The sequence below is a fragment of the Haliotis rubra genome, unplaced genomic scaffold, assembly GCF_003918875.1.
Source record: "Haliotis rubra isolate DU_JTF1 unplaced genomic scaffold, ASM391887v1 Scf48, whole genome shotgun sequence".
NCBI classification, from domain to species: domain Eukaryota; kingdom Metazoa; phylum Mollusca; class Gastropoda; order Lepetellida; family Haliotidae; genus Haliotis; species Haliotis rubra.
This window is the reverse complement of record NW_025767168.1, coordinates 611,259-637,060: the sequence shown is the minus strand read 5'-3', so window position 1 is coordinate 637,060 and position 25,802 is coordinate 611,259. Positions and strand designations below refer to the sequence as shown.

General features: G+C 38.0%; 1 protein-coding gene across 9 annotated transcripts; it reads right to left on the bottom strand.

Moving 5' to 3' along the window:
* LOC124290966 (neuronal acetylcholine receptor subunit alpha-10-like) lies at window positions 1-24,290 on the bottom strand. Of its 9 annotated transcripts, XM_046727812.1 has the most exons (9): window positions 24,007-24,290; window positions 14,582-14,597; window positions 8,759-9,027; window positions 8,421-8,566; window positions 8,022-8,066; window positions 6,183-6,289; window positions 5,391-5,923; window positions 2,520-2,716; window positions 1-1,125 (listed from the first exon to the last, which is right to left on the bottom strand). In XM_046727812.1, exons 3-9 carry the CDS (start codon window positions 8,817-8,819, stop codon window positions 814-816), a joined length of 1,401 nt encoding a protein of 466 aa, XP_046583768.1. In that variant the 5' UTR covers window positions 8,820-9,027; window positions 14,582-14,597; window positions 24,007-24,290; the 3' UTR covers window positions 1-813. The 9 variants fall into 9 exon arrangements, with proteins under 9 accessions (XP_046583768.1, XP_046583766.1, XP_046583770.1 ...); XM_046727810.1 differs by lacking the exon at window positions 14,582-14,597; XM_046727814.1 differs by lacking the exons at window positions 14,582-14,597; window positions 24,007-24,290 and adding an exon at window positions 14,010-14,137.
* Window positions 24,291-25,802: the final 1,512 nt, after the last annotated feature.

Below are 25,802 nucleotides of genomic sequence, written 5' to 3'. Positions count from 1 at the left end.
TAATGCAAAGATTATATTCTCTTTAATCACTGGTTTAATGTCTCCAAGATACACATGAATGTCACAGTAATGTACATATTATTCATATATTGAATCATCATAATCATTCAGAATTACATCACATGTTATATGAGAATCAAACCTGACAAATATATGGACTGCGGTTCACATGTAGATGTCTGTTAATCGATTTAAATTACATATACACCATCATGTTCGAGAACCAATTAACAGTTTGATTTGATGTAAGTACATTAACTACACACCACATGAGGAATCATCCGCATTAGAGCGTGGCTATCCCTCTGTCCTATCATCAGCTATATTCTAATCTTCTTCGCCATCATCGTTCTGTACCAGCAGTCATCATCATCATCATTATCATCATCATCGTGATGACGGCCATCAGCATTAACAACATCATCATCATCATCATCATCATCATCATCATCATCATCGCCATCATCGCCATAACTGAATCGTAAGTACACTGTAAGTTGAAGTTAATGATTGATTCTAGTCCTGATCGGAGCAACTGATATGGCAGCACGTATCGGCAATAGGCTCTATTAACCCGAAAATACCTGTGGATATAGCTGCAACTGGGGCCTCCACTATTGTCCAAGCAATCAAAAATTAATCTGTTATCATGAAGTGGTGAAAAGACACATTTTAGGCACCTAATTATAGATTAAAAACAAATTTCATGTTCTTTCCAGATGAAGAGCCTAGTCATGTTGAATCAATCTTCTTTCTGTGTGGCTGTCGCAAGGAGCTCAGAACCGTAGGTCTTCGATTCATACCTTCTCCTATTTATTGTGTTTGGAATTCTATAATGAAAATCAGCAAAATTAAACAGGTGAGGGAGCCATAGATCAGGAGAAAGGCTCTGTCCAGAACAAGGGCCATGAACTCCCACTCCTCACACATGGCCCTGTCACTCTTCCTGTCTCCCAGGCTTGCCACCATATCGCTCAGGCTGGCGTTGATCCGACTGAAGTGTTTAAGAAGAAGGCTTGTTTCCGGTGCGTGGACTGTGTCTGCGTCAACGGTGTCTACGGCGCTGACGTTGTTCAGCGGTTTCGGAACGGTTTTCCGTCTTTCAAATCGAAGACCTTGAACAACCTAGAGTGATAGGCACAACATGTGAATATGAATGAGTGTATGAGTGAGGGAATTCAGTTCAACATCCCTTTAAACAGTAGTTGTATGTTATGGCATTTCCATCCTATGTTGGAGGCTCTGCATGGACGTTTGATAACATTTCAATAGAGTGAGTAAGTGAGCTTGGAATTACACCGCTTTAGCAATGTTTCAGCAATGTTACGGCGGGTGACACCAGAAATGGGTCGCACATTGTACCCATGTGGGGAATCGAACCCGGGTCTTCGGCGTGACGAGCCAACGCTTTCAGCTACCTCACCACCACCCACTTCAATAGAATGTCACGCCAAATAAAAAATCATTAGCCAAACAGCGCCGAGGAGTCTAAATTCTCTGGACGAGTGTGGGACATTTCGTCTCGAAAATAGCTATAATCTAGCAAATCCAAATGGAAAGAAATTCCATCCCGTCATATTGTGTGGGATTTCCACCCCGTCATATTTTTTGGGGATGGTTTCACATATCCTATCGCCTTGAGAGCGTCAACGGTATATTTCGGTTGTGTGGGGGCTTTCTTTGACCGATTTAAAAAAAAAATAGAGACGTAAAGAAATGAAGCCGAAATATTTTAGAAATGTAACATCTGATTGGCTTCAGAACCTATGCAATCTTCATTGTTCGTGATGTCAAAAATCGCTGAGGGCCACTCGAGGCGACCGTCTATGCAAGTGTACATAAATCTTTACACAAACAGGTACCATATCGGAGAGAAAGATTTGCGAAGAAATGTTGAAACCCTAAAACATCGTCATAGTAATAGCTACAAATTAAGGGACATTATCAGGGCGAGTTTAGGATTCGAATCCCCCATCAGCCAATTCTGCTTCAAGTATACATACAGGACAAAAATCTGAGAATTGCGCCGGCTCAAGTTACCCAGTGAGGGGACCCTTTAACAAAACGATGTTTCACAAAGCGAAAATAGAGGAAGTAATATAATACTGTTAATCATACGGGGACAGAACATTTACCAGAGCAGGTGCTGTACTCTGGAATGGATTACCTGACAATGTCAGAAAATCGGAAAATATCAACAGTTTCCTATCTTGTCTCAAAACCATCCTCTTCAAACGAGCATTCGTCTTAGCGCACATAACCAGGACTCTGGATATGTAATGCTATACAAATGTCCAATTTGATTTGATTTGATGTCAAATTAGTCCGATGACGTATGAAAACACAGGATTAGATGACTTGAAAACATGGGTTATATCTAACTGTGTTCATTTGTTTCCCTATTATGAGCGCTTGTGAGCGCAAATAAAGAAACATATAGTCTTGATAACATGAATCCATATTTACCATATTAATATAAAATTAATTGAATATGGAATGAAACTGGGTTTTGAACTCACTTCATTTGTGGGGTTCTTCTTCCGCACCTTTTGGGGCAGTCTTACACACAGTAACCGGCCCAATCCGTCGATGACGATAGTTTTGCCGATCTGTGGTACTGGCCAACCCTGGGAACCCTTGAAATGGACGTTCAACACAACGACGGTCATGAGACACGACAATCCCACCAAGACCATGTTCGAAGCGAAGTATACACCTGTGGGTTAACAAGACAGCATCATTGAATCAGATATCATATCAAAACACACATGCATTACAACGAAACAAGATTACCATTGGTGTCTATAAACACAACATCATTTAGATATGAATAAGGTAATTTTTGAAATACGTCGTTTTGATGGAATAAGTTAAAGTATTCGACCAAATTTCCAGCAATTAACAAATGGTGAGCTATTTGTATAGTGAAATAACATAAGAACCATCGAAACTTCGATTCTATTGTGTTGAAAGAAACTGATTTATACGTATTCTATGGTTTTAGAGATATTTTTTATCACCAGTTATCTTATATAACGCACAAGATACAAATTGTGTTGGACCTGTATGTGAAGTAAGGAATACTAGATACACCAAGAGTGCCATGACGAAACGACAAGTATGGACACAAATGCGCATAAAAAAACAATATCTATGTGTGTAAATGTAATACATATGAATCTTGCTCGTCCCGTGACTTAAGTTCTACATATCATCAATTTCTGATATGCTATACTGTCAAATATACATTGTATGTCTATTCCTTAATCATCTCTTATCCCGTATATATGTAAAGGTCTTCTCTGTGCACAAAGAATTACGGTACACAAAATGCCTTCAATGCAGAATATCATATATTATAATATATATTGGGATGTTTTCATGACAAACCATCTCATGCTAAATAATATTGTCTGTGCTATTAACCAATAGTTTCAATCAGGTAATTCAGGAAATACCAGGATATTGACAGTCTGGGGACACATACCAAGGCTTCATGGAAATAATTACGATGTCCGAATCAATGGGGCATTTCTATACATGGAAACAAACTCTTCCTCTTCCCAGTAATCCTGCACTGAACGTTGGGCAGTTGGGATTATTATTCAGTGATGATATAAATATGATCCTATGTCTGTTGACATCCATATTGTATATTTGACGGGACATTGCATGTGAATCAGAGGTCTGATTGCCTTCCAAATAATTTCCTCCTGTCATGACAGATGGACAGATGATGCCTTATGCTCTGCTATGGTACGGGATATGTAGTCAATTAATCTGTAAATTATGTAAATTTGTTATGTTTTGATATCTTTATGCTTGTGCCTGTTGTGCGTGTCGTATAACTGCGCTATATTATCCGACATAAAGCAGGAAATTCCTTTTCAGTGGTATGGGCCTCATGTGAACTAAATATGGAACTAAAATTTGCATTGATATCAATAGAACATATTTTAGTCCGAAAGAATTTTCTTTCACCGGAAGGAGGCAAAATATTTTTATTATAAAGGAATCTCTTGTTAATTCTGGAGCCAGTTTCAATGATTCATGCTCACCGATCCTATGTTTGATTCTAATGTCCCTTCCAAATAATGTTTGAATTTGTTAAAATTACAATAGGTTTTAGGTTTAGAAAGGATACAACCAAATTTGGTCAATATGTTCCAGAATATATGCTACACATATGAGAGGCAGCAAAACTGACGGTGATTTTTGTATTTTTAATGTATCTATTTAATCCGGAAGAGTGAGTAAGTGAGTTTAGTTTTACGCCGCATTTAGCAATATTCCAGCAATATCACGGCAGGGGACACCGGAAATTGGCTTCACACATTGCACATATGTGGGGAATCGAACTCGGGTCTTCGGCATGACGAGCCAACGCATTAACCACTAGGCTACCCCGCCGCCCCTTATTCAAGAAGAGGTAAGTGGGAACATAACACAAAAAAATAATTACATATGCGGCATGGGATTTGAAATTTGCCTGGCACTTTCATAACGTTTCTGTTTTACATGAAATAGTACATCTGTATTGCCTTCCATAAAGTAATACATACACTCTGGAATATAGATATTTAAGCTATGTTATTTTCGCATGGTATTTTGCATATATTTAGATTGCATATTGCCATTTTGAGAATACTATGTTTAGTCTCCAAAATGAAATATGAAATCAATATTTATTAATAATTTATAAACCTTAACGGCAATACAAATGGTTGTTTAATGTGTGAACATAAACCCAATACCATCCTGAATATTGAACACCGAACATTGTGGAAATATAATAAATAAACAAAAGGTCTTATGTGGCTATGGGGGTATTTGCAGAAAGGTTCCTGTGGCTATGGGGGTATTTGCATTGAGTGTGACTAACATTTCTTTGCCTTTTCACTTCACATCCTTTAAAGTTATGCGCCAACAGAGTTATACCGTTAATCAATGTGATATTTCTATTCAACAAAATCATTTCTATACAAAGCAGGTTCTAGGATTGGATGTTTGACCTGGCTTATTGTATGTCACACTGACTCGAGGGCATAGATTCCATCCCCCAAAAGATGTTTATGTGACCCAGTGTATACCATATTATGTGTGTCAGCGTTGTTGTGTAATTTCGTTTAACTAGACAATTTGCATAATGATGTCTCAAAATCCTTAGTACCGAAATTAAACCATACATAGCAGTATTGGTTCAAAATGTAGATTCAATGAAAATTGGTTCATCTCTGTAGAGTGATGATTAGTATAATCAAATTTAATTTCACACGTGTAAACTGTTCACATGTTCAAGATCATTGCCCACACCAGATCGTGAGTATGTTAATAGAACTAACATATCATGGGAACATGTTCTATCAAGACGCCAAAGAATGAGTACTCACTGATAAAAGGTAATGTCTCCGAGTTGGGTGGCATCATCTCCAAGACAATAAGTTGAAACACAGCCAGCGACAACAGAACCGTCACCTCCAAGTTGACCTTTTCCCCTGCATCTGGTGGCAGCATGAAACCAAGGATGGCCACCATCGAGATGAGGATACATGGGAAAAATAGATTTAGAATAAAGAACAGAGGTTTCCTTCTCAGCTTCAGATCGAATACCAACGAAGGATAGGGAATGCCTTCAAAATAGGACACATTACGTTCAACGTTCATGCTGACCACGTTCCATTCCACGTGACCTTCATACGACGACAAGTCAGCATCGTCCCTGATATTTGTGAAGTTGACGTCAAGAGCACTGTGGGCCCACATCCCAAATTTGAGAGGACATGATTGTTTGTCAAAAGGGAAGTAGGTTGTGTCTATGGTGCAAAGGCTTGTGAGGACTATGGGTATCTGGTGACGGGTATCCCCCTCGCTCGTCACGCTGACACGGTATTCCTTTGCGGCCTTCATTCCTTCATCTGCGCTGCTTTAAACAGGATTATTAAATGTATAGTTACAGCAAGCAATATTATAAATAAATTGTGTTTCTTCCAAGTTATGAAAAAGTGATTTAACCCAAGGACAAATTAATCAATAAGTCGATTGTTGATCGAAATATGAAACATGTTATACTTAAACTTTCATCACTGCGGGAAAGACTGAAATATGGTCTCGATGTATATGTTACTCCAAATGAGAAGCTTTATGACAATTCTTTTGAATGCTAGTGTAACAAAATCACATACTTGTCATATAACGTGATGTCAGGAATCCACATGAACGATGCCGGAAGAACAAGGTTGTCAACACCTGTTGCAGTTTTGTTCCATGTCAATCGACAGTCGTTCCAAAACTATAATATATAAATATGCAAGTATGGAAAACAATAATAATTATTATCATCCGACACACTGGGAGGTCTTATTATCTCTCATAAAAATGAGAAATATAGGTCAACGCGCTCTTTGAGGATGGTATGTAGTCGGTATGAGCTGAAAGCGTTGATGTCCTCATCAAGTTCGCTGCGCAAAGTCGCAAAACTTGGACAGGCAAGTAACCTCCGATTGTGGGCGGGAATCTAGTTTATATACGATTATATTTCTCACCATATCAATGCCCATTGGTAGCATTAAAGCTTTCCTTTCAAACAAACAGGCATTAAATCCAACTTAATGTGAAGGTCACTAACAATTAACCAACGCCAAAGATCTTTCTGAGGTGGAGGTGGCTCACATGGTCCAGTATGTTTTCAAATCCCTAAGTGCCATCAGTGGTGTCAAAGTGCAATAAATACCACTAATTGAATCAACTGGTTTGACTGTCACCACTTGAAATAATTTTCGTTGAAGCATGCTCTCTTAGTAGATGCAGTGACACGTTTTGGGCAGCAAACAATCGGGCGACTGTGAGAGTGTATAAAAATGCCATTAGACCTGGTATATAAACAGACTATCTGTGCCTTCAGCAAGACAAGGGCACCTCGACATGTGTGGCTACGAATGTTTTGTACATAACCTTTCTATAGCACCACGTCCTTTATAATTGACAGTTCCAGATGAGGGTGGTGCATATTGGTGCATTTCATGGAAAATCCATACTCCTGAGTAGGACACTAGTTTTATTCATTACTGAAATCATTTAGGAAATACGATGTCATTTTTATAATGAACATCATGAACAATGCATGAAATCTGAAACCAGTCATCGAAATAAAGGCTTTAACTTATCACAGTGACGGGGAGAATATATTAATAAATAAGCAAATGGTTTTAGTCCCCTGAGGAGTGAATCATCATGAGCTGCATATTACTAATAAAGTATTATAATTCAAAATGCATGAACATCCCCGGTGGTTGTTTGGTAGGGTCGGGGTCTCAGTAATGCCCCACTGTCCCGTAGTCGTAATATAGGACCGCCATTGGTTAGCTAAGTGCTAAATGGTAAGGTTCAAGACATTTTTCAACATTTTTATCTACAACTTTTGAAGGTGTCTGTAGCTCATATTTTGCTTACATTTCTTAAAATGATGTGAGAAAGAAATGTGTTAAACAAGGTCGGGGCCACTGACTTTAACCGACGTGTGAATAAAAATTTAATTAATTTCAAACATTTTCAGAAAAATTGAAATGATGAACTATCCTTTACCCTAAAAGTACACTGAATCATAAAAACATGGTTTGTTTAGAATGACCAACCTTAATTCTAGGTAAGGAAGTTGACTGTAAAATTATGAAGTATCGCATCACGCACAAGAAACTATTCTTAATAAAATCATTTTCCTAACTTTAAGTCACTGAGTGAGCAATTGGAATATTTCGCCAAAAATCTGCAACAATCTCTTAACTGGTGAACGGGGAGGCTTACATGTACACGGCCGATCCTCTATATCGTGTTGCATGGTATACATAATTATCAGTTGAACAACTGAACAAACATTATTGATGTTTATCAACAGATGTAGGCAACATCTGAAATACATAATTTGTCTTTCAGCACCAGTGTTACTACTACCGTAATTGATATGTTACAATTATCGATTTCTGACATTCTGAATATGGTTCGTACTTCACTGTCCATGTACGTACCGCACGTAACCACACATTTGTTTGCAGGAACTGTTTAGGCTCGTTCTGGAAAGAGGAAAATATACATGAGAGGAAACGAATGTGAGTGCTCATAAAACAGAAAACAACGAGGACAGATATGTAAAACAAACAAACCTCCGACCATTGTGTGCTTATCGCTTGTGTATTTAAACATGTGCCTTTAATGCCCATCAGCATCTGATAACGTCGCCTACAGGGCATCACTGCAAGCACTGTATCAAGAAACAGATTGAACAATCTGGAATATTTACTGATGGCATTTTGAAAAAGAGCATTGCCTTGCGTTGCCAAGCACATACATGTATTGTGCACATAACAAACTGTAGCTAGACTGAATATTTTTATATTATAATTAAAATAACATTTTAATATTCCTACCAACTCAATGATTTGCCTGAGTGCCAAGTCCAGGGTGACATCAACAGACGTGACACCAGGACACCGAGGCCTCACTTCCTTCCGGTAACCCTTAGCTAGTATTGCTGTTATGATGGTATCAGCAACGAACTCATCACACATCAAGTCTGAAAAAGAGAGATCCACATCAGACAAATATACTGAATAGAGATTCAGAAGACAGGTAACGGACTTTGGGCTTTAATGTTAATACAAGGTTTTATCGTCAAAGGAATACTTACGAGAAGAGTGATTACTTAGTATATTAGTTTCTGGGTTGCATCAATGTAATATATTGATATGGCGATCCTACAGCTCACCTTGTATTGCGATGAGGCAGAGCATTGACACCAATTCGATCTTCCACATCCGAAAATACATATCTGGTTATATAACTTCTCACAGCATCGGAATGTATCAGTGAACTATTTATGGAATATCGCCATTTCTGAAACAGTGTTCCATGGACCGGCACTTCTAACTGTCATAGCATTATGGTCTCTGACTGCACAAGATCGTCAGCGAACCATGACATGAAACACATGATCTACTCTAGGCTGTGTAACATCCACTTCTTGTCGATGACCATCTGCAAGAAATTGAAATCGAACATAATATAAATCTACCCATGTTTGCATGAGGGGTTTGGTGAATAATCAGCTACCAAACTTTATTATGATTTCTAGGGCTCGTCGAAAGCATGGCGACTAAGTTGTGTCCCATGGGGAATAGAATATGGACATCACTGTCCTCAGCAGGGTAGGTTTATAAATATACCTACATGATGCGCTGTAGCCGTGCTATTCTCCACACGTTGTCCTTGCAGCACTGCGCTATATTACAAGACTCGGTTAAAACAGACTGTCAAGAAAATATGCTATGAAGGAGTTCTTTGGAAGCATTCGTCGCTTAACAGTGTGACCATATTTATATATACCCCCATCAATACACGGTAATTGAAAAGAATAAAGTAAATATCAACTGAAATGCTGGATTTCCTCGTTGCGACAACTTAGAGAAATTTGGGGATTGGTATTTAGACACAATAGTCGAGTCCCCTCCACTGTCTTATTAACCATAACTTGGAATGGTTGGTTTGTTGGTTTGTTATATAACGCCTCACTCAGCAATAATACAGCTATACGGGGGCGGTCTGGACAAGACAATCTAGTGATCAACATCATGATCATCGTTCTACACAATTGGGATACGATGACATGTGTCAAGCAAGTCGCGTCAACCGAACCTGATCACCCGGTCCCGTTAGTGTCGCCTCTTACGACAACTATATGGGTTACTGAAGGTTAATTCTAGCCCTGCACTTCACGGGTCTAACTTGGAATGAAGCGCAGCAGTAGGACCGCATCAACTGTTTCATATTTAAATCTATGCAAAACGATTCAGAGTAACAAAACACTGTATGACTAGTGGGATGACTAGAGCAATATGTTTGGAGCGCCGGCCATTGGTATCTACGTTATATTGGTTACGTACAATACAACACACTCTTTCTTGGTAGATTTCAAACTCTTGCCGAGCATTTACTCATAAAAGGTTACAACATTCAAAGCCTTTTGAAACTTTCAAAATTTTATGGTGGACTTTTCGAGGACAGTTAAGGTGCCATTGACAAAAGTGATATGATGGATTGACTTACCATATCTGTCCGTGGTGTTTTTAAGGTGCACGCGTGACTTCTGTTTGCATGTGTTTTTGACCGTTGCCACCGGTTTATCAGGATAACTCTTAAAAGTGGCGTCAAAACGTATTTATAAACACTTGTTGGCATCAGATAGATTTGGTATGATTATGGAATAGATTTTGCGTATATATTTACGATCCTCAACCTGGGATACACTCCAGCACGGCTGTGCCATGGGGAAACAATGAGGTTGCATAACTTATTGATATATATCTACTTACCCAAACAAGCTGTTGAGGAATGCGATCTGTTGATCAATGAATTTGTTTCACTCAACAGTTGCATTAATTCAGAATAGACTGCTGGAGTAATATATACGGTATCTTATCAGACACCCCGACGTTTTCGTATCACTTCATACGCCGACTGTTTCTATACACCTCTCTCTTCCATATGCAATAGTGTTACTTCATGCTACTTAGTACATAAGCGTACTAAAATTAAAGGTATCATGAGAACAAAATGCAATGCCACTGGTTTACATGCAAATATCGACGTTGCTCGTACTGCTTTCAACAATTCTCGTTAAAATGAATACGTTACTGAGGCATTGTATGAAGTATTCAAGTTCTAACAGCATTTGAAAAAAATTAGTTTGTCGTTTTGTGCAATGTCCATAGAGAGAGCATGCTCGACTGTACCTCGACCGTTGTAATATGTAGACACCAAGAGCTGGAGTTGCGTAACCATTGCTCAACATCAAATGAATTGAAAACATTAATGTCATACAGTCTCGAGCAAGGTTTGTCATACTGAATCTATATGCCCAGATCTGACTGTATAAAGCAGTCACATTGGTCTCGTTTGCTTCAAGTTCAGGTCAGTAAATCATTGGGATGGAGTTGGAAATGAGACCATTAATGAATGATATCCGATCATCGTTAAACCTGAAATCTAATTTACATTTCTTGGCAACATTACTGGTGTTGAAAAACGACCATAGGTGCAAATATTCCGATTCATAAGCATACAGATATCAGCAATAGGGATAGCACAATTGTTTTTTCACTTCGATGCCTTCTTCGTTCCATGCACGTCTGATGCATTTTCCAATTTGTAACACATGGCCCCGTGTTTGTACAGGTGAACGCCTGAATTTCCTTTGCATATGTTTGTTGCGGGTGTGAACGGCGTGGCAGAACATGTTCGCCTGATTGTGCAAACATCTGGTACATCACTATTTGATATTGTCTCGGAAACGAATGATCGCGTATATTAAGTGTATGTGCATTTGAATGTCACTTCATATACGTTCTTCGTTGCATGACAGGTCATAGGCCTACATACAATGGAGTTACATAGCATTAGCATATATTAGCCACTTTAGGGTATCAATTCAATTCTTCATGATGAATGAACAGAGCTACTCGGTGTTGTTTAGAGAGTTCTTTGTGGGACAGTTATGAATAGAATATTTTAACACTGACATCAGAAACGTCGTGTTCATTGAAATAGAAAAGTTGTCCATCCATAAACATCGTTCCTGTTCATCATACCAGCTTCTAAATGCCACTCAAAGATGGTAAATACTTGTTTCTTAGGTTGTCATAGATAGGGCAAATAAACATGAAATAAAATTCATCTTCGATGACGTTACAAAATAGACAGATACTTTGTTTTTTACCAAGAGATAGATATCGTCCTGGGTTATTTCCAGACCATTAAGTCCTAGTCTAAAACGTGGAAAGACATTACCGACATTCCTGTAGGGTAGGTTAGCAACTAAATATGACCCTGGATTTTAGCAACGACTTAAACTAACTTTCATAAATAGATGAATGCCATTCCTGGGTAAACATATCGATGGGACGCATAAGAAACTGTCTGATAAGACATATACACTACTTACTATCTGCGGCAGCCAAATATAGCCAAAGCCATAAACAGTAGTCAGTAGTATAAGTCAGTTGTATGCGGATACATGATGCCCAAGTGTTCTTACCAAGATTATCAATATGTACATGCTGGAGGCTTTCTTAAGCAAACACTGGTCAGGCATACTAATACTTTTACACCAATATTTCACACAACGAGAGTAAGAAACAATGTACAGTGGGAATCTCCCGCATTCACCATAAACCATAGCACTTGGTGTTGACGTACAAACATCAAAATATAACTTTTCACAAGCAGATGAACGTTTTCTATTGTATAATACTCTTTTTAACCTCATATCTCAGATCGACAAAGTAAAATAGGTTGTATTGGACAATCAAATAATTTAAAATACGTATTTGGTAGAATAACACCAACTTTAGGAATAACAGATTGAAGCTGAAAAAGAGCTTTCTTTGCTCTGAACAAGTTAATAAGCGGCTTATTCAGATTCAGGGAAAACAATATGCCAGGGTATTTACATTCATTTACAACATTGATTTACCTTTGAAAAAACATTTCTCTGCAGCGGCCACAGGTCAACCCCTGCGAAATTTAGCAATCACATTTGATTGCCAGTCATCTGAACACGCGAAGAGTATATCAAGTTGGTTTTGAAGTACTCGTCATCAGGATCACATCATCAGCAAAAAGTAACATTTTAAGTTCTATCAGATTAGGAAGATATCATGTTTTCCATATTTCCAAATCAAAACATAACTCGTTTATGAAAGAATGAGAAAAGTAATGGACTTAAAACACAACCTTGACGTAAACCAACAGGGCAATAAAAAAAGCACAGGTAAACGCCCACAAATTACCTACGAGAGACAGCATCGAACATTTCACATTCCGTGATATGTGATTCCAACAAAAACTATCAACATCATTAGGCTCTTTACTTGCATAATCATCGTCCCAATCTAAAATATCACTGACAACCCTCCTTTGAAAATGGATTCTAAGTCTTTGTAGACATACGTATAGTTCAAAGATAGTTCCTACAGTATTTACAGTAAGCTTAGCATGAATAACGCCAGGGGGAAATGCTCAGAATCGTATCCGTCACCAACATTAAACATTTATACAAACTCAAACAGACCAACAGATGCAAAGAAATAATCAACAGCATTAGAATCATATCTCCTACATGTGTAAACTCACCACCTTTATCGCCTTCAACTGTACCATTCCATATAAACAGACAACCATAGCTAAAAGCCAGTAAAGCGCGTCCAAATCTATTTATAGTACTGTCATGCGACACACGCTTTTCAAAAGGTGCGGTGTTTTCATCAATGTATACAATGTCATCATGATTACCACAAACAACACTCTGCTCACAGATTGTATTGTTTTCATTACCCGTTCAAGCATTAAAATTCCCACAAAGTATCATGTGAGAAGAAGTAAAATCAGATCAATGTTGCAATGTGAAAATCTCAAGGCTTTTAGTTAGGAAGCATGAATCAATATTCCCGTTGTAGAATGTAGAGCCTATTCTCGGAACATATAAACTCAACAGCAAGATGTCATTCCTTAAATTAAGCACTGCTTTAGGAAATTTTAGACATATCAATGTGTCAGTTTGTGTGCTTGAACGCACTGATTCACAATAACTTGTCTCACGCAGACCATCAGATTATCTACCCGATGACGAAAGAGTCACTGCTGGGGAAAGTGAAATTTGGTATCCAGGTAGCCAATATACGTTGGCAAAAGTAGTTATAATTGTCTCCATTAAAATACAATGTCAAATGACTTGAGATAAGCAAAAAGTCAAAGTCATAGAGCTTTTTACATAAGCCGTTTATGTTAGATGATTATATAGACAGTCTATTGTTACCGGTGTGTGAGTCATTCTCGTCCTGTGTGAAACGATTTTATGCCTGTCCGCATTGGCATTTACGATTGTAACCACAACGCGGTCTACTAGTCCTCGTTTGTCCAGATGTCACAGTGGTGTCCATTACATGGTTTGGTCAAAAACTTACCATTCTTAAAGTAGCATATCAGTCTTGTGTTCTTCTAATTCTTAAGTTGTTCACGTTGTCTGGTTAAATCACTGGATACGCTATAGACATTATTGTTCAGTTCTGCTAGTGATTTCAGAACGCCGATCTTTTCCTCAGGTAGCCGCAGGTTAGCGATGAGCGGTCGAAGTTTGGAAACACCAACACACTGGGAGCTGAGTCGATGTGCACAATGACGTCATCATCGGGTGACGCACATTTTCCAAATCACGGTGGTGTCTATAACTTCGTCCCGGGCCAGAGGCACCCAAGCCGGCATAAGATTACCAAATAATAGGCACGCACCTAATGTACGTCAGGCACGGGGTGGCCAAGCTGTCCATTCAGGCTCAGAATGCTTGACATAAACATACTCTTTTGGCAGATATGAATAAATATCAATAATTTTACATATGTCAGCAAGTCTGATATGCAGTGAAAATGTCCTTGCACACAAAATAAACCTGAAGGGAATATAATTATACAATCATATCTGTGAAGGCTTAAAAATCGGCGGGATTCGAGAGTAAAAAGTATGATTTCTTCAAACTCACCAGTGAGGAAATGTTTCTGTAGAAAACAAAATATAAACAATTTTAGACAAAAATGAAAGTATTAGATCATTATACACAAATACATACCTAGTCGTATATATCATCCATCAACACGTCTGATAGTGCCCACCTACTGCATGTAATAAAATCTTGCTACTCATGATCACGACACCAGGTCCTATGAATTAGATAATATCAGTCATTTGATCATGTGCTGTTTTCGGTAACTTAACTGATTTGCCTACTGTCAAATGTTTATTGAACAATGTGTAATAATGGGAATAGATAAACCGGCAGACAAATATACTGCCTCTCCTCAAATTGCTTATTCATTATAGACAAAACTGTTATTTTGAATGCTCAGGACACTGCTACACTGACATGTACGACTGATACCGGGTTATAATGCGATCATGTTGCGTATCATTACATTTGATTGATGGTTTGGCTTCCCGCAACATGTGTCGAAGAGGTATCCCCTCAGCAGGTGACAGTGGAGTTATACAGATCTGTGTACATTATTTAGAGGTTGATATTAAGCACAGAGCACACTGGTATATTATTGGAAGATGGACAGGTTTGAAAAGAACGGTTACAAATGGTTGTGGTGAATTAAATATGACGGAGCTTACAGATTTAATAGGTTACTGGGTTTGATCAATATTGTATGAAACGTACGCCCACTGTCATTAATTACTTTCAAGGGGTTTAACAATGGAAATGTGTTAACGGCAAGGATTGACAGCAGGAGCAAATATCAAGAACAATCAATTGGATGACACAATTTTGACAGTACGTCCATTTTCTTCATTAACGTGGTTGATTTGGTTTTATGGCTGAATTGATTTAATATTAAATGCGTATACCCGGTGGGGATTTCCCTTATGCCTGGCAGTCATTCCTGACCACCTGGAGCCTAGGCTGCCCATGAATGTGTAATTTACTAGTGTACATATTTGAGTAATTAATTGTAAAATGAATGTATTTCTATAATAGCCCCCGTGTAAGGGCGGTACGAATATGAATACATGGCATTGGCGCTGTCAGTATAAATATATAACGGTTTTCTCTGAAACAAATTGTATTTGCTTGAACAGGTAATGTCTGCTGAACAGGTAATTTGTTCTTTTCTTCTGATAAAAGAAGTTTATGACAAAAGTTTATCGCCCACGTTTATGCCTATGCAATTATGGAACATTTAATTTAAGAACATGACTTTGCATTTTGTTTATTCCTGACATAGCGGCATTGACAATAGCGGGGTAACAAAATTTCTTGTTCCATTAAAAGCATACATTTACACTACAACAAATGTGAACAGGTCATGGTTGGCATATTCATCTCAAATTTGTATATACCCACACACGGATAATATATTATATAGTTTTGCATGTTATAGACTAAAAATATATTTGTATACTTGTGCCCAAAGGATATATGGAGATTCCCAATTTTGTTTTTTTTCCTCAAGTGGAAAGAGTTTATTTGTGAAATATATCCCCAGATGTAAATAGCGTGATGTAATAATTAAAATGGCACACAAGAACAGCAACTGTTCCTTTCTGCATAATTGAAACAACTGATGTAGTTGTACAGTCTTCCTACAGTTAACTCATCAGAAATCATCATAAACTTTGTCGTGGAAATAGTAAAAAGAAATAGGTTAAGGTCAATCAGTGTTTCATTCATCATCTCAAATTTGTATATACCCTCATAGGGATAATAAATTCTATAAATGTTCATCTGAAAGATTAAAAATATATTTGTAGCCTTGTGCCCAAAGGACATATGTTCTTTTGAGAATTCCTAATTTTCCTAATTTTTCTTCCTCAAGCGGAAAGAATTTATTTGTGAAATATATTCTCAGATGTAAATAGCGTGATGTAATAATAGAAATGGCACCCTTGTACAACAACTATTTCTTTCTGGATAATTAAAACAACTGCTGTAGTTTTACTACGGTTGAATCATCACAAATAATCATAAACCTTGTTGTGGATATAATAATATAAGAAAGTAACTCAACGTCAATCAGTTTTTCAGACCAGTTAACGATCAACAATCCTTTAAAGTGGTGTACTCTCAACAAGTAGAGTATGCATGGTGTAAATATCGCAAATTGTTGAAGCGCTGCCTTGTCTTAAATATTTACATATATATTCGGGTGCCAATGAATATTTGTTTTCGTCCAGTACGCAACTGCTAGGGTTTTAACATAGATCAAGTGGACAACGATCACTGCTCTCATGAACAAGGACATTCATTTGTTTACTATAAGCTCAAACATGTAAATGTGTATTTTGTGATGCTATTTATGTTTTCCCCTCTTTTAGCAAGGATTGAACGTTAGCGAGATCCTCGACATCGTAAACATAGACTGCACTACCGGATAATAGGCCTATATTGTAATGGTTCGTTTCAGTAGTCCGTACGTTTCACTATCCGAACGTTTTTGACGAAAAACGAAAGTGTTGGGATTAACGCAGCTTGACTGTATATTACGATACAGAGTGACTTATAAGTGAGTTAAACTTCATGGATTGTAATTTACCTTTACCAAATACCCATAAGAGGGGAGATTTAGATGTTTCTGCAACATCTGGTGTCCGCATACAGTATTTCAGTTATTCGGTTGAATTCTCCTTTGGGTCAATATTGAAACATAAACCAATTCTTGTCGGATCGTTTGTAAAGAACGTTGTTGGCTACGTATCACTGTACGCCGCCATTGTCATATGTTGATTGTAATAACAGTCACTAGTTAGTCTTGCACGGACTCGATTAACAAGCTCCGGTCTTGTAGCCTGAAGTTCATCGAGAGCGGGGTATCAAATAAAGAAAGAAAGAAAGAAACAAAAATCCCAACAAACAAACAATAAAAAACAAAACAAAAAGAAAGAAAGAAAGAAGCAAACAAACGTAGAGTATATGAAGCATTTCTAGCATCCTGCCTTGTGTGAGATCCTCTATGTAACTGCAATACATGTGCCTTTGTGTTTTCATATGTGTTACGCGTTCGTTGATGATTTGAAGTATTAGAAATTTCACTTTGCAAATTAATGTGTACTACATGCAACTGCATCGTTGCTGTATCTTACAATCATAAGAACAAAAGGCCCGAAACAGAATAATAGCAATAAGAATACTGATAACTCGATTAGGATCACCCAACTTTTTTGCTTAAATCAATACAAATTGTCTGTAAGTGAATGGAAATGAAATATGCTGTTCCTATCAGGTGTTTTTGATGGGACAAGGATGTTGGCCAATACCGGGCGGACGTTATGCCCACTGAACACAGTGAAATGAGCAGTTATGCTATTAAGAGGCACACACGTCAAGCTTAATAGTTAATGCAATGGGAATTGGACACCACCGGAGATTATACACCTCTCTAGTAAAAGCTAAGTACATGATTTCCCTCTCTGGCAATATCATAGTACCTGATGACCGTGAGTATTTGTGAAATATATTCCCAGATGTAAATAGCGTGATGTAATAATTAAAATGGCACACAAGAACAGCAACTGTTCCTTTCTGCATAATTGAAACAACTGATGTAGTTTTACAGTTTTCCTACAGTTAACTCATCACATATCATCATAAACTTTGTCGTGGAAATAGTAAAAAGAAATAGGTTAAGGTCAAACAGTGTTTCATTCATCATCTCAAAATTGTATATTAATAATAATGATAGTGCATATTTATAACGCGCACATATTCACGCTCAGAAGCATGCTCATAGGGATAATATATTCTATATATGTTTATCTTAAAGATTAAAAATATATTTGTAGCCTTGTGCCCAAAGGATATATGTTCTTTTGAGAATTCCTAATTTTCCTAATCTTCCTCAAGCGGAAAGTATTTATTTGTGAAATATATTCTCAGATGTAAATAGCGTGATGTAATAATAGAAATGGCACCCTTGTACAACAACTATTTCTTTCTGGATAATTAAAACAACTGCTGTAGTTTTACTACGGTTGAATCATCACAAATAATCATTAACCTTGTTGTGGATATAATAATATAAGAAAGTAACTCAACGTCAATCAGTTTTTCAGACCAGTTAACGATCAACAATCCTTTAAAGTGGTGTACTCTCAACAAGTAGAGTATGCATGGTGCAAATATCGCAAATTGTTGAAGCGCTGCCTTGTCTTAAATCTTGACATATATATCCGGGTGCCAATGAATATTTGTTTTCATCCAGTACGCAACTGCTAGGGTTTTAACATAGATCAAGTGGACAACGATCACTGCTCTCATGAACAAGGACATTCATTTGTTTACTTTAAGCTCAAACATGTAAATGTGTATTTTGTGATGCTATTTATGTTTTCCCCTCTTTTAGCAAGGATTGAACGTTAGCGAGATCCTATAGGAAAAAACGCCTATATTGTAATGGTTCGTTTCAGTAGTCCGTACATTTCACTATCCGAACGTTTTTGATGAAAAACGAAAGTGTTGGGATTATCGCAGCTTGACTGTATATTACGATACAGAGTGACTTATAAGTGAGTTAAACCTCATGGATTGTAATTTACCTTTACCAAATACCCATAAGAGGGGAGATTTAGATGTGTCTGCAACATCTGGTGTCCGCATACAGTATTTCAGTTATTCGGTTGAATTCTCCTTTGGGTCAATATTGAAACATAAACCAATTCTTGTCGGATCGTTTGTAAAGAACGCTTACCTGTTGGCTACGTATCGCTGTACGCCGCCATTGTCATATGTTGATTGTAATAACAGTCACTAGTTAGTCTTGCACGGACTCGATTAACAAGCTCCGGTCTTGTAGCCTGAAGTTCATCGAGAGCGGGGTATCAAATAAAGAAAGAAAGAAACAAACAAACATAGAGTATATGAATCATTTTTAGCATCCTGCCTTTTGTGAGATCCTCTATGTAACTGCAATACATGTGCCTTTGTGTTTTCATATGTGTTACGCGTTCGTTGATGATTTGAAGTATTTCAAATTTCACTTTGCAAATTAATGTGTACTACATGCAACTGCATCGTTGCTGTATCTTACAATCATAAGAACAAAAGGCCCGAAACAGAATAATAGCAATAAGAATAATGAAAACTCGATTAGGATCACCCAACTTTTTGCCTAAATCAATACAAATTGTCTGTAATTGAATGGAAATGAAATATGCTGTTCCTATCAGGTGTTTTTGATGGGAGAAGGATGTTGGTCAATACCGGGCGGACGTTATGCCCACTGAACACAGTGAAATGAGCAGTTATGCTATCAAGAGGCACACACGTCAAGCTTAATAGTTAATGCAATGGGAATTGGACACCACCGGAGATTATACACCTCTCCAGTAAAAGCTAAGTACATGATTTCCCGCTGTGGCAATATCATAGTACCTGATGACCGTGTGTCGTAGATAAATAGTTAAATTATTTACGAAGACGATAGTGCCTAAACAATACACCAACTAAAGGCTAAAGGCTAGGCTATACTTTTAGCATGAACCTTAAAGTAAAGTGTTCTGAAGAATGAAAACAAAGGACTTCGGGTATTGTGAAAGGAAGCTAATTCACCGTTCAGATAAAAGTAGTTTTCTTTGACGTTTGAACGCTACAAACAGACATTTTAGCTCTTGATGAGCAAAATGTGTCATTAATGTCATTATGCTAATATTTACATAGCGCGGATATCCAGCTTAGTTGCTCAAAGGCGCTTTGTTTTCCTTCGATCGCAAGATTGTCAATCTCCAAACGGCATCGTATTATCAATCTGGACTCCCTGAGCAGCATACAAAGTCTTGCAGCCACTAGGCGCACCGAAAGTCAATATGGCTCTCCATCGCTTACGAGGTACTTATTCGCTGGGTGAAGTTCCTGCACGTTGCTGTACCCGCAACTAGGTGTTTGCACGTATTTCATGGCGGCACCATCTGGTCATTTTACCAACGGATTCGTGGGTTTCTTTTGTTTAAGGGTTGGGTTCTGTACACTAGGGTTGTGACAACACTGACAGAATCTGCACACTAAAAATCTCAAAAGAGATTGACAAGTCTTTCCTGTCGCCTATAATGTTTAATGTTTAATCTGATATATTCATAATAACTGAAAGAGAATTGTCGAATATGTACAAATACCACTTTACATGATTTCCCGCTGTGGCAATATCATAGTACCTGATGACCGTGTGTCGTAGATAAATAGTTAAATTATTTACGAAGACGATAGTGCCTAAACAATACACCAACTAAAGGCTAAAGGCTAGGCTATACTTTTAGCATGAACCTTAAAGTAAAGTGTTCTGAAGAATGAAAACAAAGGACTTCGGGTATTGTGAAAGGAAGCTAATTCACCGTTCAGATAAAAGTAGTTTTCTTTGACGTTTGAACGCTACAAACAGACATTTTAGCTCTTGATGGAACATTTGGATGTATAACCAAATGTCAGATTTAACACAACTAAAACAAACACAATTGCAGGAGGAAATGCACGAAATGGCAAGAGTTTAATATGTTTTCCAATATGCACTGACTTTGTGTGTTTATGTCATGTGTAGCTACACCTTCGAAGCATATAATCACTTGGCGTTGCCGTATGCTCATTCACTATTGTTATTAATGTTGAGACCGGTTTTGCAGACATATCTCAGCTTGAACTGAAAATGTTACACTAAAGTGGACACTTTATCTCAGGGTATTTCCAATACGATTGGGTGATGAAAGTTCCGACACCAGTGAATTTTACTAGGATTAGAAATACTGACATCTCTTTAGGAGGCGAAACATTTGTAATTTGAAAACTGTCAAATGTTATCGAGCTTTAGAAGGTGTTTATCATCATTTCGAGTAACAAGGCTATAAGGATTTATATTCTAATATTACCAAAACAAAATGTGCATTTATTTCCAGCATTTGAAATGTTGGATTCGCGTAATATATTTTCAAATATGCTGTTACCTTTGCCACCCAAATCTCATGTAACTTCATTAACCTTATCACGCTTTAGGGTCCAGGTAAGCATAATGCCATTATGCCAGCTGACACCGATGCTGATACCGTAACCTATTACTTCATTAACCTTATACCATTATTGATCTGTTTAAGCCAAACACTGTCATGGAAGCAGGCACGTTACCAATATGTCATCAGGTCAGTTACAACACTTCACTGTGTTGCCAGTCCTTCAGATAAGTGAGCTGGAGGTTGAATATCAGGGTGCCGTGTACAAAGCAACCTTAGCGCCATCGAGTGATCAGTCTATGTTAAGGTATGGGAATTACGGTCACCTTAGCGCTAAGATCGCTTTGTACAACGGCGCGAGAGCTCAAGCGCACTCTGAGCTATTGAGCATTTACTTACATGTAAAGATTAACGTTGGGTACTGATAGATTGTTATAACTTCCAGTGTATTATTATTCTCCTCACGTTTATCCGGTTTTGTCAACCTAAAACTGGACTTTTAAAAAATAACATGTATGTCTTTGATATTAAGGTTTCAACTTCTGTATAGGATATGTTTCGTATGAAGCTTAACTTCACGAAATTGATACATATCTTAGCTAAAATAAGCGCGATGTTGAACATCTGTGCATTATCCACTGCAGAAAGGTATCTTGGTTCCACGATGTCTGAATTCCTGCAGTTAGATCTGTTAAAAGCATCTGAGCAAAATGTCATTAATGTCATTATGCTAATATTTGCATAGCGCGGATATCCAGCTTAGTTGCTCAAAGGCGCTTTGTTTTTCCTTCGATCACTGGGTGTCAATCTCAAACGGCACATCGTATTATCAATCTGGACTCCCTGAGCAGCATACAAGTCTTGCAGCCACTAGGCGCACCGAGTCAATGTGGCTCTCCCATCCTTACGAGGTACCCATTCACGGCTGGGTGAAGTTTACTGCACGTTGCTGTACCCGCAACTAGGTGTTTGCACGTATTCATGTGGCCACCATCTGGTCATTTACCAACGGATTCGTGGGTTCTTTTAAGAGCACAGGGTTGGGTTCTGTACACTAGGGGTTGTGACAACACTGACAGAATCTGCACACTAAAAATCTCAAAGAATTGACAAGTCTTTCCTGTCACTTATAATGTTTTAATGTTTAATCTGATATATTCGCAATAACTGAAAGAAATTGTCGAATATGTACAAATGCCCACTTCGGACATATTATGGCACCACATAGAGGTAAGGAGTAACGGAATGAGGAGTGAAGGAGTTTAGATGGTTTTCAATAATTGGTATCTAATATTTGAACATGAGGGACATGGTGGACACTTCTTGAGTAAAAATACAGGAAACATATACTGGGGCTGGGAATTGGGTAAGGGATTTGACCAGTAGTCAAGGGGGGTCACGGTAGCTAGTGAAACACATCATTCCCTCTATTCACTGTGTAATCTCAATCTTAAGTATCAGGACAGACAAGTTAAGATACACCGATTTATGTATGTATGTTTGTATGTATGTATATATGTATGTATGTATGTATGTATGTATGTATGTATGTATGTATGTATGTATGTATGTATGTGTGTGCGTGTGTGTGTGTGTGTGTTTGCGTGTTTGCGTGCGTGCGTGCGAGCCGAACAATCCATGCTTTATTCCCTTAATGTCCAGTGCACGTAGGAAAACAACAAGCTCAAAAAGATGCAAAGAGTATTAGATAAGTAAGTATAACACAGGTAGAGACAGTAAGGTATCTGACTTGTGATAAACAGTTTTGTGAAACACGACACCGCTTTGTGTGTAATGCTGTAATCGCACAAACGTGCTTCAATCATGTCTTGTATTTATCAATATCAATGCTTATCAGTGTTTCTTTATTTTATATTGTGTACAAATTAGAATTAAGAGCAGAACATTTTTATAAATCACTGTGTACCATTCATGTGATGTGTGATCATGCATTTGACTGTATTATGGGCCAGTGGCCTTTTACTGAATAAAACTGTCTGTCTGTCTGTATTTATCAATAACATTTGATTATCAACAATACAATGACACAAATACTAGTCTGCGGCGACCAGTCCTATTCCAGCACACATGTAACACTCACTGTAGAGAGGTGTATACATACTTCATTGATACATAGTGTTTGAATACATCGATGTCTGAGCAATGAGTAAATACGACTACTTTTCTTAATCACTCAGCATCATGACCAAAAAGTCAGCAATGTTCACTATTAGCTGGTTAAAGGTTCACCATCACCTTTGTTTAGCTCCGAGTTCACTTAATTACACTCTTACGTAAATTATGAATCTGACAACTCCAAAGAACAGATTTTTCGTGCACCTGTATAACAATTGTAGTGTCGTTATATGACTCTATAGTATTGATAACATATCTAAATTGACATACGAAATACTGAAATTAAATGAACAAATGTAATAGTTCTTGACATAAAAATATTGCAGGACCAGTTTCCATCCTTACCTTTCTATCTGTAAGCGCATCTTCATGACTGTTTTTACTCCTTCCAATGACATCACACAACTCTATAACATTCAGGTACACAGAGCCGAGGGCAACACGTCGGCCGTGGTGTGTATCGAGCATTGATTGGGCCTGATGTAGCAGTTGAATACTGCTCTGGAACTGGGTGTGGGACGGCTGGGCTTGTCCTCGATAACTCTGTGACGACGACATGTGTAAACGTCTCCTTGACGTTCACAACATCAATTAACGGTCTATGGCTGATAAGGTCTCGAGGGGTTGGAGTTGCTTCACGTTTAGACATTTCAATGACGATGTTGGGAGCGTGATTCATGACTAATGATGTTGTACGATAGTTATTTGTTTCTAGTCTGATGAGTTTCGTTTAACTGCAACGATATTTCACATTATTGTCTTTGTATTATTACATAAAAATATGTTTTGTCAACTGAAATACTCTCTAGATCAGGTATTCCACGTGTAATATTCTACAACAGATTTATAAATAACACGTGTTATGTGTAATATTGTGTGTGGTTATGGTTGTTGACACCTTTGCCAATTTTATCGATAAAATTTTAGGAAGTGGTATTTGTTGTTTAACGCCACACTCAACAATGTTCCAGCACGTGGATGGAGACTTGGAACGCACGAACCTGACTCAGACAATCTAATGACTGATGCCATGCTCTCACGATGACACTTTATGGACCAATTAACTGAGACTGACCACCGGATTCATTCAGTAGCATCATACCACATGCCTCACTTAGTGTGCCCTGTATAGTCGGACCTTGTTAACCCGGAAATCTGAACATTTGTATAGGATTAAAACCATACGTTTGCATATCCGTTTTAGTCAGTCCAAAATTAGAAAATATGGATCATTTCATAAAAGAGTTTTCACTACAAGAAATCGTAAATGACATACAACCAAAAAATATACGCCCACTAACGGAAAAGGGGAAGGGGATTATTGCTTTGAAGGATGTTAATGAACTCGCATTTAGAATACGGAGTCAACGACGCTACAACCGTTGCGTAATAGATTTTTAGACATGACATTTGGCTTCAATGTATTCTTAATATATATGGAGTTATATTGTTAACGTAAACACCGGTTTTACACGGTGAAGACCGAGTTGTACGTTTATACCTCCATGAATGTCAATATAAAGTGAACTCTTCATTGAATACACTCTTCATTATTTGTCTTACTTGCAACACCATGTCAACATCCCTTGAACATAAGAACCAATATTTCATAGTTCAGTAGAGTGAATGAGTGAGTGAGTGAGTAAGTGAGTGAGTTTACTTTTACGACGGTTTAGCAATATATTCCAGTAATATCACGGCGGGGAACACCAGCAATTGGTTTCACACATTATACCCATGTAGGGAATCGAACCCGGGTCCTCGGCGTGACGAGCGAAAGCTTTAACCACAAGGCTACCCCACCGCCCTAGTCCAGCAGAGGAGCTACTGGTTGTAAAACCAGTTCCTGATTTTATCCCGGGTGGTGTTATATATCATCTGCTTCTAAAGATCCGGCTATATGCCATTGGCAGTGAGTTCATTCTCAAGTGGGTAGCAGCAGGTTAACTCACGTGTCAAAATCACGTTTGTAATTTACAACTCAATACTTCTGTTCCGGTACAGTATAGATTACATGCTGCAAGGTGTCTGTCGTGTTATCAGCTGTCACGTTTTAAGTTGACAACATGCTTATCTCTACCAAGGACCATTAGCAGGGATACAGTTTGTATTTTCCTAACAGGAACGTGGGCAATTTATCA

Excerpts from the sequence above, each read along its gene's own strand:
- LOC124290966 (XM_046727812.1), bottom strand. The coding sequence starts at position 8,819 with ATGTATTTTCGGATGTGGAAGATCGAATTGGTGTCAATGCTCTGCCTC. Across the intron at positions 6,290-8,021 it reads CAAATGTGTGGTTACGTGCG|TTTTGGAACGACTGTCGATT; the intron begins GTACGTACATGG and ends TATATATTATAG. Across the intron at positions 5,924-6,182 it reads GACATCACGTTATATGACAA|CAGCGCAGATGAAGGAATGA; the intron begins GTATGTGATTTT and ends TCCTGTTTAAAG.